The sequence below is a fragment of the Portunus trituberculatus genome, chromosome 47 (assembly GCF_017591435.1).
Source record: "Portunus trituberculatus isolate SZX2019 chromosome 47, ASM1759143v1, whole genome shotgun sequence".
In the NCBI taxonomy this organism is placed as follows: Eukaryota; Metazoa; Arthropoda; class Malacostraca; order Decapoda; family Portunidae; genus Portunus; species Portunus trituberculatus.
Genome location: NC_059301.1, coordinates 6,641,371 through 6,660,433, shown reverse-complemented (window position 1 = coordinate 6,660,433; position 19,063 = coordinate 6,641,371). Strand labels below are relative to the sequence as shown.

Here is a 19,063-nt window from a genome sequence, read left to right as displayed (position 1 = left end):
CCGACAGCAAAGGTTTCACCGAAGTCCCTAAAGAGGATGACCAAGATTCAGTTAGGAAAGTAAGAAGATCACCAGTAGATCTGCCTTTACGGAAACCATACTGGCAATCAGAGAGAAGGTTGTGAGCTGATAGATGCCTCATTATCTTCCTATTAAGGATAGACTCAAAGGCTTTAGAAAGGCAGGAAATCAAAGCTATAGGGCGGTAGTTAGAAGGATTGGAGTGGTCACCTTTTTTAGGGACAGGTTGAATGTGAGCAAACTTCCAGCAAGAAGGATAAATAGAAGTAGAGAGACACAGATGAAAGAGTTTGACCAGGCTGTGAGCGAGTTCGGAAGCACAGTTTTTGAGAACAACAGGAGGGACTCCATCCGGACTTGCATGTTTCTTTCTCTTTCATTTCCCCAACTGTTTGTAATGTATCCCCATGTACGTATTTTCTATTGGGTTGCAATCGCAATCTCTTAGGGACCATGCAAGTATTTGAATTTCATGAGGGAGGTTCTGAAACCACTCTCTAACAGCCCTTGCCATGTGAATAGGACTTCCATCCTGTACATAAATGAAAGGCTCAAGCCAACAAAGAAAATGTTTCTGTTGAGATGGTAAGAGGAATTGTTCTAAGATTTCTAAATACTTTACTGCAGTGAAACACCCTTCAAGCCTGATTTTGTTGCCCATACCGTGAATTGTAATATGACCAAATATATTGCAGGTGACATGGTTGCTCCTTGTCTCCTCACAAATGTTTCTTTGGTTGAATCTAAAGAAAAGAAATAAAGGTCAAACAATACAAACAAAGTAAGGAGAATTTTGATTGATCTTTCATAAACATATGAATATCTGATGTGTGCACCAAGTTATTTATATTTTATCGGGTTATATAAAAAAAAGATATCCTACAATAACAATGCAAATCATACCTTGTGTTGTTTCTCCTCCAGAATTGCACCTGGTCATGGTCTGAAGAGCATAACATTTTCTTGTCCATGAAAACAACAGTTGACCAAAAAAAAAGCCAAGAACTTGATTTTTGTGCAGCTGAGTAAACTGCAGTTGTATGTCCCAATGAGCCTCTTTGCTGGAACCCTGCAGTGGATGCCAGCATCCTAGATACGCTTTCTTATCATAGTCATTGATGCATCTAGTTGGAGTCACCAACTTATCATCTCCATAACATTTTTTGGGGGTTCTTCACCATCTGCCAGCAGCAAAATTTGTGCATCTTCCTTGGCAGTTGTGGCACAACAGTGTGGTTGCTTTGCTGTTAAAATATACAAATTTTAACATTAAAAAATGTGTGTGCGTGGATAAGGATGGAGTGAAGAAAATGGGAATGAAAGAGTGGCATACAAACATTAAAACAAATAAACAATAAAAGGAAATATTTTGAATTTATCGTTAATGTCGTCTTCTCTCTTTAATTGTACAAAGTTCATAATAAAAATTTCTCATTAGCTTACTACATTGAAATGAAATCACTGTTATGTCAAAAATGATCCCCAACAACTATTGTTGCCCATGCCATTCCTCACTACTAGGTATTAGTTCCACATCCACCACTACCATCACAATCACCACCATATCCACCATCTACTACCCCCACCACCATCACCCTATCCACCACTACATCCAGTACCACCAGCTCATTCAAAACCTGGTTGGTGTATTTGTAAGTATTTACCTAGTTGTATCGTACAGGTTCAAGCGTGGCTCATAGTGTCTTGTCTCCATGTCTCCATTTATCCAATTTTTTCCTTAAAGTTATGCACATTATGTGCTGTAACAACTTCATCACTCAATGCATTCTGCTTTTCCACCGTTCTATGTGGAAAACTATATTTTCCAATATCCTTCACACACTGTCTCATCCTAATTTTCTTTACATGTCTTCTTGTCCTTCTATCTTCTTGTCACCAGCACCAGGTCTTCCTTATCTATCTTTTCAATGCCAGTGACTATCTTGTACAGTGTTATTAGGTCTCTTCGTTCTCTTCTATCTTGTAAGGTTGGCAGTCCCATTTCCTACAACTTTTCTTCATATGTTAGATCCTTTAATTCTAGCACCATCTTTGCAGCAATCTTCTGAATCTTTCTAATATATTTTTTTGAGCTCAGAGACCACACCACTGCTACACATTCCAGCTTTGGATGTATCATGCATGTGATATTTTTTCATCATATCTTTGTCCATGAATCGAAATGCCACTCTTATATTAGTCAACATTTTATATGCTAATCCCAATATCTTACTTATGTGTTTTTCAGGGTTCAGATTTTCCTGTATAATCACTCCCAGATCTTTTTCTTCTTTCATCTTCATTATTTGTTCCTCTCCCATCTGATAGTTCCATACCGGTCTTCTCTTACTGTTTCCTAGTTCCATTATGTGACATTTCTTGGCACTGAACTCCTATTTCCACTTCTTTCTTCACTCATATATTTTGTTTATATTTTCCTGCAACAACTAACAGTCCTCTCGGGTTTTGATTACTCTTAGTAGCTTTGCATCATCAGCAAACAAATAAATATAACTGTTTACCCCACTGTGAATGTCATTTACATAAATCTGTAACATAATGGGGACTAACACTGACCCTTGTGGCACCCCATTTGTTATTTTACCCCAAGTTGAGTATGTATCTCTGATCACAGTTCTCATCTCCCTGTCCTTCAAATAATTTCTTATCCAGTCTCACAAAGTTCCTTGCAGTCCTCCTATGTTCTCTAGTTTCCAAAGTAGTCTTCCATGAGAGACTTTATTAAAAGTCTTTTTTATGTCCAGGTATACTGTGTCCACCCATCTCTGCTTTCCAGTCCTTCTATTACTCAAGTACAAATTTTATAAGTTCGACATAAATGACCGTCCTGCCCTGAACCCAAATTGTTCAATATAACTTGTTCTTCTTCCAGATGTTTAACCCATTTTTCTTTGATAACTATTTCACATAACTTCCCCTTAAGTAAGTGACACTGGTCTATTATTTAATGGGTCAGTTGCCTTTCCTCCTTTAAATATCTGTATTACATTGGCTCTCTTCCATTCTAGTGGAACTCTCCCTTCATTTAACCCGTAAGAGGTCAGCACTGATTTACCTCCAAATACTCATCCAGGTCACCAAATATTCCACTTTCTTTTTTTATTCCATATAACTCAAAATGGCCATAGAAAAGTAAAAATAAGAGTTAAAGTTCGAAATTGACATTTTTTAATGTCCAGCTGGAGCTTTAAATTTACCTCGCTCAGTGATGCTGCCAGACGTACAACTTCTGAATGAGGCTTTTTTTAATCGTTTTATCGATATTTTTCTCCTACGAGACATGTGTATAATGGTTACATATTCATAAATTAACCCATGTTTTATGAAATGAAAAATACAAAAAAATATTTGTAAATACTGTAATAATATAATGTAAAAAATAATTTGCTCAGTTTACCACGAAATATTGTTTATTATTTTTTCTTTCAGTATCTAAGCTTTTTAGTATTGCAGCAGGGTGTGATATTCTTCAAAACAAAGCTCAATGCATAGAGCTACATCACATTTATGACAGTAATACCAAATGTCGCTCCGTTTCTTTTGGGTCACGCTAAGGTGGCAGGGAGGGGTGGGGGAGGGGGATGACTAACCTATGTCAGAATGGCAGGAAACTGTGCTGATATATGCTAAACACTTCAAAGAGAACATAAATATTGAAGCTGGAGGGAATTTCAAACGCATGGAAACCGAGAAAGGGGCGAACGTACTTGTACGTGATTGACCACAGATAGTAAGCAAAGACTCCACGTACATGTACGTGGTTGACCTCTTACGGGTTAATAAACTTGCTATCATTTCCCAAATTGGATCTAACAGTTGCTCTTTACATTCTTTTAGCACCCAGCTTGATACACCATCTGGCCCCATTGCTTTTCTGACATCCAAATGATTTAATAATCTTCTAATATCCTCTTTATGCACTATGATTTCCAGCAATCTTCGGCAATGCAATGTCCTATTTGGTTCTGAAAAATCTTCTTCTACAGTGAACATAGATTTGAAGCTCTTATTCATTATTTCACACATTTCCTTTCTGTTTGCTATGTCTTTCCTTCTTTTAATTATTTTTTCTATTGTCCCCTTATTCTTCATCTTCTTCAAATTTGTACAAAAGATTGGATTCATCTTCGCTTTTTCATACCACATCCTTCTCAAAGTTTCTTTCTTCCTCTCTCCTTATTCTAATACATTAATTTCCTGCATCCTTATACTGCAGTCTGTTATTGTCATTTCTCTGTTTTATGAGTTTCTTCCAAGCTTTATCTTTTGCCTTTTTAGCTTCTGTGCATCAAGCATTGTACACATACCAAGCATGTATATTTTTCTTAACTCTATAAATAGATATGTATTTCTTTACTCCCTCGTTATGTTTCTGTATGAATATTTTATATTTCACTTGTATTGTCCTTCCGTATATAATGTTTCTCCATACAATATCAGCAAAAAATTTCCTTAACTTTTAAAAATCTGCTCTTGCATAATTATTATTTTTTTTTTTTTGTAGTCATCTCTGTGTCTTATCCCATCCTCCTCTTGTATTTCCAACTCTAATGTCACATGATCACTTCTTCCCATTGGACTAAGGTATTGTATGCTGGAAGGGGGCTCTGGCTTCTTTGTGAATACTAGGTCAAGCAGTGATGGTTCTTCTTCCTCCCCCTGTAACTCCTCCACCCCTCTGATCCATTGTATTTACCATCGTCAACTGTAACACCACCTCGCTCCATTGTCTAGCATTACCCATTACTTCCATCTCTCTCCAGTTTGATTTTTTAGTTGAAGTCTCAAACTGATAGTATTCTTCCATCTCTTCATATCATATTATATAAGAACTTAATTACCTCTCTTTTGCATATCCTTAAGTTTCTCAGTTCCCCATGTATTTGTTTTAGGTGGCACATATGTAACTATGATTTTCCTTTTTTTTTTTTTTTCAGCTTCTGTTTTGATTGTTACTCCAATTACTTCCACCATGCCATCACCATACTGCAAATCTTCCACATATACATTTATCATGAACCATTATTAGCACTCCTCCTCCCCCTTTACCCTTCCTGGCTCTTCTCCAGCTATTATATTCTTCCTCTTTAAAGCTAAAATGGATCTCCTCTTTCAGTTTTGTTTCAATGATGCACATTACATCCAGCCTTTTTCTTTAAAATATGTAATCTCCATGCTGGATAACAACCCATCTGTATTAATATAAGTCATCAGATAAGCATCATATCCTTTTTTTTTCATGGATTACTGAAACAAACACCATCACCACGCGTAATATTATTATTGTACCTCACCATCACTGTACCATCATTTTCTACCACCACTGTCACCACCACCATCACCACCACCACCACTAACTTTTGTCATCACCACTACTAGAATTAAACCTTCACTGTCAACACCTACACAAACATTTCTTGACTCCTCCATGACCTCCTTCTCCTTCCATAGATACCACTTTTTTAGTCTCATATCTAGAACCCTGCAGAAGAAATTCTATTTCTCAATCTCCATCCTTTTCTCATTTTTTTCCTTAGCTTCATTTCTTAGCACTTTCTCCTTTTCCCTCTCTTCCAGGTTCATATCTCTTTTTATCTATATATCTTTACATTCAATATCATCGGCCAGCTTCCCTTTCCTTGCTATAATTTCCTCCACTGCCACCTGCAATCTCATTCTCACTTTCATTGGTATCTTAACCCCTTACCCCTTCATTAAATCTTCCCAACCTAATCACTTCCTACACTTCTTGTTTCCAACTCCTGTGTGCTGTCCTGGACCTGTTTGATAATAGTTTTTGCCAATTTTCTCTCTTCACGCTTTCTCATGAATTTGTTTGGATTTTATTCCTTCATCCCAAAAATTAAGAAACATTTCCTCTTATCCACTATATCTCTCACTAGATCTTCTTTCTCCTTGATTATTTGCATAAGTGTCCTTTGTTTTTTCCTGAATTTGCTTCCTTACTACCTTTGGAAATTTAACTTTTTTTCTCTTCCTGTTCGTGTTTCCATGCATTTCGTAATTCCTCTAGCTTGTTTTCACCCATTCCATTTTCTACTTTGTCTTCGATCCCATCCTGCACTTTTTTCTGTAGGCTCCTTAAGGAGTCTTTGTAGTCGTGACATGTAGCCTTTAGTATATAATTTTGTTTCTTTATCTCCTGTATCTCCTCCTTCATTTCTTGATTTATTATCCTTACTTTTTCACATTCCTCTCACCTCAATTTTAGTCCAGTGTTTTCTGTTATCAGTCTGTCCTGCTTGTTGATTAAACTCGACATCTCCTCCTTCATGTATCTTATCTTTCTTTCCATGTTTATTAGCCTCCTCATACTGCCTCTTTTCTCTCTAAATCCAGAAAAGTCCTTGTCCATATTATCATCAGTTAATCTCAATATAACAGGTGTTTCAATAAATCGCTGATTTTCACAACATGGCATTTGCTTTGATGTCATAAATCTGGCTGGGCCACTTAACTCTACCTCTCTCCATTTTTCCGTCTGCTGTCATATCTCGCCCAACACAACAGTTAGGTTCCTGAGCTTGTTGTGCATGGCGAGATTCGTGTTGGGCGAATAATAAGCCCTATGGGAAAATATGGGTTAGGTTCCCAGATTCTCCCAAAAAACCACTTTTTACCAAAAAGACTGAAAAAAATAAATAAATAAATAAAAAAAAAATAAATAAAAATAATAAATAAATGAAAAAAAGTAAATGAAGTACCAAACACATTTAGATTATTTGCTGGTTGGAGAGGGCTTGAAATACGAAGTGATGGGCCTCTGACTGGCAGATGCTTCCATATGGCGTAAGGTCTCCTTGTAGGGCACAAGAAGCTCCTCAACATCCCTCTTGAACTTAATGCTCCTCTCCAGGATGGGATCTGTTTCAGTGAAGAGGGATGTTGCATCTTCCATGACTTTCAGCAAATTACGAAGAGACTTGATGGTGAAGACAGGCTTGGTCTCTTTATCATCATCAAGATCCTCATCATCAGCACCTCCTCTTGCCTCTTCTACCTCCAGCTGCAGCAACTCTTCAAGTGAAGGCTCAGCATCATGTGAGTCAATCACATCATCCACATCTTCTTCAGTCATGTCATCAAAGCCTCCCCCAACTGTGTGGGGCGAGACGCTTGGGAGGGGAGGTCGCGTGCATCCACCAGGACCAGCGGGAGATTCAAATGGAGACCAAATCGTGCAATCGCAAGTCAAAGTTGTGCTCGGCGAAATATGGTATATTTTACCGATTCGTGTATACGCGAGATTCGTGTTTGGCAAGGTATGACAGTATACAGTATCCAAATCTTATTTATTATGGAGACAGGAGAATCCTATGGCCCCCTATCCCCCGGTACATACATCTCGGTCTGGTTCCAATGCCTGCTGAAGCGCTTTCCCCACAAGCTGCTTAGCAATGTCTTCACTGTGTGTGTGTGTGTGTGTGTGTGTAATCCACCTTGGTCACCAGCCTTCCCCATTACGGAGCGAGCTCAGAGCTCATAGACCAATCTTCGGGTAGGACTGAGACCACACCACACTCCACACACCGGGAAAGCAAGGCCGCAGCCCCTCGAGTTACATCCCGTACCTACTTGCTGTTAGGTGAACGGGGGGCTACACATTAAGAGGCTTGCCCATTTGTCTCGCTGCGCCCAGGACTCGAACCAGGACCCTCTCGGTTGTGAGCCAAGCTAACCAATACACTACGTGGTGTGTGTGTGTGTGTGTATTTACCTAGTTGTAGTTTTACAGGGCCTGGGCTTTATGCTCGTGTGGCCCCGTCTCCATATCTACACTTATCCAATTTTTCTTTAAAACTATGCACACTCGTTGCTGACACCACTTCCTAACTCAAACTGTTCCATGTCTCAACACATCTTTGTGGGAAACTATATTCTTTAACATCTCTCAGACATCTTCCCTTTCTCAGCTTTTTACTATGCGATCTTGTGCTTTGAATGTCATATTCTTCTCTCAGGATCAGTTTCTCATTATCCACTTGGTCCATTCCGTTGATCAATTTATAAACTTGTATCAGATCCCCTCTCTTCCTTCTCTGTTCCAGGGTTGGTAGATCCATAGCCTTTAGTCTCTCCTCCTATGTCATCCCTTCAAATTCTGGAACCATTCTTGTAGCCATTTTTTGTAGTCTCTCCAACTTCCTTATGTGTTTCTTTTTATGGGAGGTCTACACTACTCCTGCATATTCCAATCTGGGTCTTATTATAATACTTATCAATTTCTTCATCATTTCTTTGTCCATGTAGTGAAATGCTAATCCAATATTCCTTAGCAAATTATATGTCTCTGAAAATTCTATCAATATGGCTTAGCGGTTGATTGTTTTTTTCCATTGCCACTCCTAAGTCCTTTTCCTTTTTTACATTCTCCAGTTCTACTCCATCTCCCATCTTATAAATTCCCACGGGTCGTCTTTCACTCTTTCCCATTTCCATGACATGGCTTTTGTTCACATTGAATTCCATTTCCCACTTTTTACTCCATTCCCAGATCTTATTTAGGTCTTCCTGTAGTATTTCACAATCCTCTTTTTGCTTTATAACTCTGCACAGTTTCGTATCATCTGCAAACAGATTTATGTAGCTGTTCACTCCTGCATACTGATACATGTGAAACCACCCTTAGTTGAAGGATTTGGGTTGTGGGATATATACTATATATTTGGTAAGGCACTGAGAGAGGAGAGCAGAGAGAGACATAACACTAGCAGTGTGCAGGTCACAATAAAACATTTGAAACATCTTCATTATCCCACATAGATGTATATAGTAATTACAAAATAATCATTACTATTTTTTGGGAGCCCATTTAAATCCAAGCTTTTTGGGTATTGTGCAAAGGGACAGCGTGTTGACTGGGGGAACACCTGGTGAACTGGTGGCTGCATCATGAAACTGAACCAGCTGCACAACTTGATTTTCTTAACATCGTGTTACTTTGTTCTTACCTATACAGTCAACATTGACACTGCATAGTTTTCAAAACTATACTAGAAATGTTGCTTAAAGTCTTCCAAATTTCATTGTTACAGTTCTTCATATTGTCTCAAGAAAAGGTTTATACCCCCATGACATGTGACCTTGTTCCCCACTGTGTCTCAAGGGCAAGCAGGGCTTGGACAATAATGAGTGTTGCCATGTAAATAGAATTCACAATATTTTATCTTGTATACAAAATACCTAATTTTATTTATATATTCATTCATATTGTGTTTGGAACACAGTTATTACACCATCTGTCTTACTAAGGACTATGGTGAGCATTGATAAAGATTATATTGTTTCTATAGCAACACTGTTACACACTGTTACATATTTGTTATTGTGATATGAATATTGTAAGTGTGGAATGTTGACTTTTCTTTTGATAATTTATTTTTTGGATTTGATGATGCTGGATTTTCATTAAAGCATTTTATATGCCTCTTACTTACACACACAAAGCTCTAATTCACTAGTTCACATAGACTTAGCAGCAATGGAAGACCAGGGATCCCCTAAAAGATCACACCACAAAACTACATTTAAATTTGGAAGACTATAGTTACCATGTACTGCATACTTACTTTGGAATTAGGTTCTCAACCCCTTGCTATGTAGTCTTGTGCTAGTAGTTATGAGATTAATTGATAAGAGCATCAAAATCAATCTGGAAAAAGGTGATAGTAATATTCTAAAGTTCTTTCAAACCATGTTCTAATCCCATCCTTTTGTAAAAACTTTGGAATAGATATAAAACATAATAGATTGTTTACAAAAGAATTAGCTAATACAAACAAGAATAACAATGGAAAATCATATTGAAGTTGGTGAAATGTAGCTACATAAAGTTACCAGTTAATAATGACCAACAATGCAATGCAACCTACTATCTCTTATGGCTGTATTATATACATAACCTACCTTTTCATTTTCTGATCCTGTTTAAAATTTCTCATTCTCAAATATGTACTATAAATTTATATACTTGAATAAATACAATTTTTTTCATTGACAAGGTAATGTATTTTGACAGCACAAACTAGATAATGCCCAGTTACAGCATATAATATGAAAAAATACTTATATGTAACAATCATCATGTGAAGATGCTGTAAATCTTTGTGATGAAAATTGACAGGTCTTTCAAATAAGGCAGGTGATCCAGACAAGATAAATGAACACTGATTCACATGACTACCTAATGGTGCCCAAACGTTCACATTTATAAACATTTTACTCTCTTCCTTACGATGATGTAAACTGTTTTCCTTTACCATATTGATATATCATCATATTTCTAACATAACTTTTAATTGCATATAAGAATATCATTGGTGCTTCTTGTTGGAGAGGGATAAGAGACCAACAATTATCAAAGGAACCTGTGATATTAACACCATGATATAAAAACCAGTCCGTACTAAGATTCTGTTATATTGGTATTAGTAAAAACTAACTCCAGGTTTAACAAATAGGGCTCTAGTATATTACCTGATTCATGAAATGTTGGTTTAGTAACCCACTGTGTAAGTCCAAGAGTGGTAAAACCACCATACAATTGACAGCTCCAAGGTGTTAACTAGCAACAATACAAATTCTCATCCCAATGAATTGACAATATACTACAATCATTTACCACAAAACATCCTTACTGACACAGAAATCATAGAAAATAACATGTTGGTTATGATCAATACAAGAATTAGAAGATAGACCGTACTATATTTTAACAATGTACTTATATATCATGATGAGGCAGATGAGATGCTATCCCATTAGGTAAGTACTTGTACATTAAGTCATTAAACACAGTAATTGAGGCTTGCTCTCAGGCACTGTACATATTCACATACTCCATGTTTAAGTATATTACCCAAAACTGAAATAGTTTAGTCCTGTCCAAAAGTTAATAATGTTTTCAGCTCTTAATCCCAAACAAACCTGGGGACCTGGTGGGAAAGCATGCTTTTCAGGAGAGGAAAGCTAAAACATGATTAATGTCACCTCTTACCACAAAAAACAAGAGGGAGTTATTGTTGCTGTTGTTATGATGGGCGAAACCTTTGATACTACCAGAAAAAGAAAAAAAAACTGACACTAATCTAACATAGCTTTACTCGACCTAATAAAAGTTATGTTAGGTTAGCCTACCAATTTCTGGAGATTTACTGCAGCATCAAAGATGATGCCCATCATAACAACAGTAGCAATTACACTCTTATCTTTTGTGGTAAATGGTGACATCTGATTATATTTTAGGTCAAAATTTACGACAGGTACTTTCTTTGCCATATATGGCAGTTTGTTCCCTCAGACCTTTTTAGGAACTGCAAAATTTTGGTTTTATCCTATCAACTAAACAAAAGCAAACTTAATTTAACCTCAACAAAACCTAAACCTTGCTCTGTTCTGGAGCGATGTGTTGATTTTGAAAAGCATCAATACATATCAATAATGGCTGGGTCCTCCCCCCAAAAAACTTTATATACGTCAAGTCTTCCTTCATTTTCTAATTATGGACACTCACATTGTAGGTAGGTATGTCTTTTACTCCACCTAAGTACTCAGATAATGCTAATCCTGTTTTCAGATTATAGAGTACGAGGAGATAAAATGAAATAATTTTATCTTTATCTGAAATTGACTGGGACTTAGAATTGATGTATTTAAACAGTGAAGATATGTACAAACAATTTTTTTGATATTATTCAGATGTTAGCTGAAGAGTATATTCCAGTTTCCACAACAAATTAACTTTCTCCTCCTTGCCTTGTTAAACCTCATGCATCCTTAAAATGAAGACAACAATCCAAATGCAACAACTATAAAACAGCAAGATTCCAGTTTGGTAGACACTCTGATGATGGTGCAGCTTTAGCGTTACAAAAATTTCTAAATGTTAATTACCAATACAGAATTTACACAATTCAGGAACAAACTGATTATGAGCAATCCCTGGTTGAAAGTCTTGTCACTAACGCTAAAGTGTTTCATGCTTATAGTATTAGAAACAAGAAAGTGGGCAGAGTGGGAGTAGGATCACTCTTATCTCCAGAGGGACACATTATTTCTGATCTATTGGAAATATCCAATCTATTTACTAATGCCTTCTTTTCACTTTATTCACAGGAAATTCTGCCAACCAGTACCATAATCAGTGTTTTGATGGTGAAATAAGCAATAAAATAATTGACCAGCAGACTGTGATAAATGCAGCTGCTAAAATTAATGGTGACTCTGCTATGGGACCTGAGGAGGTGCATATTGAACATATATCATCCTTATTAATGTTTTTATTCCAGAAATCATATATAGTAGGTAAGTGTCCAACTTTATGGAAAAAATCTCATGTTGTCCCTACATTCAAAAAAGGTTCCTGTTCTGATCCACTCAAGTACAGGCCTGTATCTTTAACCATCCACAGTATGTTGCAAATCCCTAGAATCTATATTTGTTAATGTAATTCACAACAATCTGCAATAATAATTTGTAGTACAATGATCAGTTTGGATTTCGTTCAAGCTGCTCCACTGAGGATCAACTGCTGCTGACCTATAATGACAACACTGGTACTAGACTATGGTAAACTAATATATCTTATTTTTTTTTTTTATTATTCTAAAGCTTTTAATGTTGTTGACCATTCAATCATGATAGATAAACTTAAGAGTCTGGGTTTTACTGGTAAAAAGATTTAATAATAGAGTTATGAATGTAATTATATCACAAACAAAAAATTCACCCAAGAGAGTAATTAGAGGTGTTCCCTAGGGTTCAATGCTGAACCCCCTGATATTTTTAAAATATATATATATATATATATATATATATATATATATATATATATATATATATATATATATATATATATATATATATATATATATATATATATATATATATATATATATATATATATATATATATATATATATACATTATATATTATATTATACACTTCAACAGTAACATAAGATCCTCTATTAAGATCTTCACTTGATGACCTCAAATTGTACGTTTCCTGTGAGGCTGATTCTTCCGAAGATATATTTCATATGACAGAGTTGTCAGAATTATATAAACATTTTTTTTCAGACTTCTGCTTCTTGGGGTCTAGCTGTTAATCTGTCAAAAATGTGTGGCATTAAGATTTCTGAGAGGCACTCCCCATGGTGCACAGGCAGATGCAGTAAATTACATTAATAATGAACCCATTCTAGTTCTGGGTTCACTTAATCTTCATGTAACTGTTGATTCTAAAATAAAATTCCATCAACATATATCTAACGTGTCATGCAAAACAGGTGGGGTAGCACACAATATCCTTAGATCAACATTGAATAAGAAGGATGCATCATTTATACTTTCCCTTTTTGTTGCACATATTCATCCTCTCCTTAAATATACAATATCACTGGAATTAGGAATAGATCAGAGATCTTAAATAGCTTGAATCAGTACATAGAAGGTGGACCAGAGATTAATGGAATGGAGGGTTTAAATTACCACCAATGTTTGAAGACTCAATTTGTTTTCAGTAAAAGGGAGGTTGCTTAAGCATGGTATCATTAAATAGGTACTGGAAAATTTTTCATGGTATGTCTCCAATTACTTTTTCCTTGCCCTTTCATGGTCAGAACATGGGGCCATAACTTCAAGAGGTACTTTACTAGGTCACATATTGAGGTCAGAATTTTTTTTTCCATGGAAAAAATCTTCCTTCCGACCTCGTTTCTTGTGATAATATAAATACTTTTAAACATCTAGCTATTTGAAGCTCATTTTGGGGGGATAGTCACCATGAAGTATGCACTGCTGATTATAATGCCCTTTCCAGCTATTTATTAAATTTAATAAATTCATCCTGGAAAATTTTTCAACTAAAAGCTGGCGCATCAGCAGTGTCTTCCCGCTTCCTTCCGCTATCCGTTTATGGCGGGAAGCCCACTAGTGCAGGTAAGAATACTACATGTAGTCATGTCGTGGGTTACCGAGAAAGGCCAATAGTAAACTTTACCAGGTAAGAATACTACATGTAGTCATGTCGTGGGTTACCAAAAAGGGCCAATAGTAAACTTTAACTATGTGAACAATATACAAAGATGAGAGAAACCACAGTATTATCACCACTGAAATGCCCCCCGAGCAGTCTCCATCCAGTATTGCTGAGGTGAGGGCAAATATAGCTTAAGTTTCCTTGTTCCACAGATGCCCTCCTCACGGCCATCATGGATCAGCTGGGCCGGCTGTGTCCAACCAAAATAAATCTCTCCTTACGTTTACGTAAGTAACTTGTAACTGCTACACCGAGCTGATTAAACTGTAAACATTTATCCTCTAGAGTCTAGACGTTACTTACCAATACTTACATGCCAAAGATTTGCAATCATTTCAACCAAATACACAGCCATACCCTGCCAGCGCCTCCTACCAACCTACCTGAAGGGTCCCACGTTTTATCAATTTTGATAAGTGGATATTTCAGACTATTTTCACAAAGTGAAAGAAACATTGACAAGATCGAAATGTTAAATTTTTTTCAAGTAAGAACAGGTGCATACAGGTAGCTGCAGTGTGGAGTGCTGGAATAGAACCTAGAGGCAGCCACCTAAGTACAAGACACTGCAAGAAGCCTTATATTTAATGTAACAAGTCATTTGACAAAATACTTGGCACTGTCCTCGAGAAGCCGTCCCGCAAGCTCGCCTCCATTACCTGATGTGGAGTGACGAGGAGCAGGTTCGTTTGGTGATAGAGCAGCAGCCTGGTAAATTATATATCTCCACTTGCAGTCTATCTGGTTATCCAATGGCGGCCCAGAGATCATGGCAGATAACTACACACGTCACAGAGCACAAACTTACTAAGCAGCGGGATGCGCATAGGCAAAGGAAGCTCTTCAGTATTGGGTATTTTCGCATGCCCATTGCTCAAGGATTTCACACGACACCGGTAAAACAAAGCAGCACTCTGGTTCACAGGTAAAGGTACATCATCTACAGGTTAAGAATTAAGAAAAAAAATAGCAAACAAAAAATCTGTACATGGCAGCAGAGTACGTTCGCGTTTCGCGTCTCGACAAGATGTTTCAAACCTCAACCTATAGCTTACTTGACCTTCAGGCTGCAAACCACTCCGAATTTTGAACGACGCTTGAAAATTCACATTATTACGTAATACTTCAAATCACATATCGTTCTCTCTCTCTCTCTCTCTCTCTCTCTCTCTCTCTCTCTCTCCTTTGAGTATAAACACAAATGCACTCAGCCACTCAAACTTCTTCAAATTCACTCCTGGCGTAGTTTTCACTAAAGATCAAGCTGGGGCCCTCGCTGAATACATCAAGTACGTGTGTGTATGTGTATTCACCTGGGCTGTCTGTTGGTCACCCAGCTAGCCGTTCACTATACAGCGGTGGTTCCCAAATTTTTTTTCAGCTAGTTACCCAATTTAACATGCCACACTAAGCATATTACCCCCTTTCACAAAATGATGTCAACATGGATACATATGGTTATATTAAAATACTACAACAACAATCAATATATCATATTTCTTACGAAAATTATTGCATTATCTTATGGCATGCATGCTATCGCTTATCGCACGGGAGGCCAAATTATCGTATTTTGCGAAGCTGAATAGAGACAGAGACAGTCTCAGGCAGTGAGTGACGACTGACGCGTCGATGAGGCATCACGTGACTTGTCTCGAAGCATACCTGTCAAAATACTTTTGGGTTATCATACACTTGGATACATATTTCTTCTTTTCTGAAAACTGCATATTCGTTTTTTTTTGTTTATTATTATTCAGGTTAACTTTATCAATTATAACTAATAATAATTTATAAGTTATTTATAATAAATAACAATAATTTATACTAAAACATTATTTATAATATGTTTACAAATTTGCATACTAAGACTAAGTTAACTAACATTAATCCTAATGTCAGGTACTCCAATGTTTTCTTGATTTTCAGAATTCTGAACTTTTCTTTGTCATTTCTCCATTACCCCCGAAAAATTGTTAAATTAGTCCCAGGGGATAATTTACCCCGTTTGGGAACCACTGCTATACGGAAAGAGCAGAGCACATAAGGAGCGATCTTCAGATAAGACTGTCACACACAACACACCACGGTCCAGATATACATATACATATGTATACCTGGACCGTGCCACACACACCTCAAGAAGAATGAAATCATCCGTCATACTGACAAAACTTTAGTCTTCGACAAAGACTACTTTTGAACAAGTCAACCTCGCCGACGCCACCACATTTAAGTAATCACAAGGAATCCTGCGTCAACCACTAAAACGAAGTTTAATCTTATCGTATGGAGTAACAACGAACTCAGTGCAACGAAACTTCCTCGCATCGAAGGTGACCACAGGTTTGGATACGCATATGGTATGTCAAGACAGACGCGGCAATCTCTTACGTCCTATCATAAAGTCAGACACTTAACGGTCACCTCTAAACAGGTTTGCCAAACGCCTTAACAGGCTTCTTACATCATTCATGTCTGCATACTTTAACACTTCAGCCTAAGATCCTCTGTTGAGTTTCATGTGAAGTTTCATGACATCTTGAGGTCTATGTGTTTCTCCATCATGGTATCGACGGATGTAGAATCACTTCTCTCGAACATTCCCGTCAATGAAACCATATATATATATATATATATATATATATATATATATATATATATATATATATATATATATATATATATATATATATATATATATATATATATATATATATATATATATATATATATATATATATATATATATATATATATATATATATATATATATATATATATATATATATATATATATATATATATATATATATATTATATATATATATATATATATATATATATATATATATATATATATATATATATATATATATATATATATATATATATATATATAATGTTCCCAGTGGAAAATATATGTCAAATACGACGGTGTTGCTATGGGATCACCCCTTGGCGTCCTGTTTGCAAATTTTTACATGGATCAATTCAAGAGATCTTCACAGAACATCCTGAGCTTAAACTATAAATAGACGTCGACACCTTCATCAGCACTAACACCAAGGGACAAATCTTATATCTCATCGACGTACAAAAAAAAAAAAAAAAAAATGGTGTCTACGAGCTTCCCTTCACTTGACGTGATTGTCCACCGCGAAAACTCGTTATACCCCACATTTGTCTACGTCAACTACACCAATCTCGGTTTCTGCTTTGAGAGAGATAGTGACTGCCCTGAAAATACCGCGGCAGTCTCATCATAGCTTTTGTTAAGATGGTCCTTACCAATCTTCCACATGGGATGCCACCATCGCCGAACTACGGAGAATCTCGCAGTGCCTCAGTTATATTTGGATACCAGCAGCAAAAAAAATGATGAAGTGATACAATGAAAAATTAACACCTTCATGTCCGAGGACACACCAAAGAGGGAAGAACCAAATATCGCACTGTATTACAAAAAAATACCATGTCCACATCGTACAGAGATGACAGACAAGAAGCCAGTGAGGAACATAATCTTCAACAACTTTCGTTACATCTGTTACTGCTGACACCAAGCTCGATCTCGTCATATATTGCAAGTCCCGTAAGACCACCAGCCTCATAATGAAGAATAACTATTTGGCTCCAGTGAGTCCTCTGCAGTAAGTGAACGCCGAGTATCGGTATAAATGTTTTGTTGATTACTTTAGTTACCTAAATTCAAGGTAGATCGGCTTCACCATTACTATCGTGTCAAAGAGGATCACTGCTTATAACCTTCAAGATGGAGCGATACGTCGTCACTACATCAGCGAGCATGGACTCATGAAGACACACCAAACGGCAAATAACACAAACGTCTTTCAATAGCCAATGACATCAAGAGGCTCAGGATGACAGAAGCAACACTCATCTACTCAGGAAACTTCAAACAACACTCACCAACTACAAAAGGTTTCTCTCCCGCCAAGTAGATACTTGTATAACTTGGTTGCACATAAATCGAGCGCTGATTGGCTGTTTATCGTTTATTCTTCACGTCCAGGGGACACAGAAGCTTGTTCGCCGTCAACACGTCCGCTAAAAGTAATCATAGTTGCGCTGGTGACAGCAACGGCTCTCTGCATGCAGAAGTAAATAACAGTTCTCCTCGACTTAGAGAAAGCATTCGAGTTGGCTTCGCCAACCGCCGTAACTGATAGCCTGGCAGCTAAAGGAGTCAGTATCCACTTATTTAACTGGACCCATGACTATCTAAGCGATCGTAAAGCTAAGATAAAATTTCAGGACCACGTCTCGAACGTTCATCAGTTTGAAAACACTATCCCGCAGGGAAGAATCTTAAGCCCCACGTTATTTATCATTCTATGGAAGCTCTAGTGAGCATTCCTTTCTACAGGCATCTTTACACAGCTACGTAACTCATCATCTATGCTGATGATCACGCCCTTGTTTCTACAGGCTATGGAGACAGAGTTGCCGTATACAGACTGGTCTTGATATAGTCGCACCGAGACCCATTAAGAAACTACACTTGGATATAAAAAACATTGAACACAAGAAAATGATCACTGATGGAGGTACGATGAAATCCACTGACTTCATGCAAGCTGTTCGTCCATACATTATCAATCAGTGTTGCAGAAACATTAGTTACTCTGGTTGGCTTGATTATAGTTGGATAAAAGTTGCAATACAGAGCAAGTAAGTGAAAGCAAGTACTATGCACACACTAATACAAATCATCTATCTATTCCAGTACGCACATAGAAAATTCAACCAGCCGGTATACGTTCACCTAAACAAAGCTCACATAGAAGCACACACTCTTGGCTACTCACTGCGTGGGGAACGAAAAAAAAAAAAAAAGTATACATATGAAATTGTGAATTACTCATAGAAACAGTAGAAAGAGTTACGAAAGTTACACACACACACACACACACACACACACACACACACACACAC

The 19,063-nt window shown here is 37.0% G+C and overlaps 1 protein-coding gene across 2 annotated transcripts in view; it reads right to left on the bottom strand.

The window, feature by feature from the left end:
• The window catches only part of LOC123497989, a 28,283-nt gene extending 13,298 nt beyond the window's left edge, over positions 1-14,985 (bottom strand). Inside the window, exons 1-4 of one of the 2 annotated variants that reach the window (XR_006672605.1) lie at positions 14,764-14,985; positions 9,633-9,715; positions 925-1,265; positions 431-764 (exon numbers count right to left, since the gene is read on the bottom strand). Coding sequence is in view for 1 of the 2 variants with exons in the window: in XM_045245039.1 (XP_045100974.1) it covers positions 685-764; positions 925-1,109 (265 nt within the window). In the remaining variant the exon portion in view is untranslated. Of the gene's footprint in view, positions 1-430; positions 765-924; positions 1,266-9,632; positions 9,716-14,763 lie in introns of those variants that run through there. The other variant, XM_045245039.1, reaches the window with a different exon arrangement.
• Between the last annotated feature and the right edge of the window lie 4,078 nt (positions 14,986-19,063).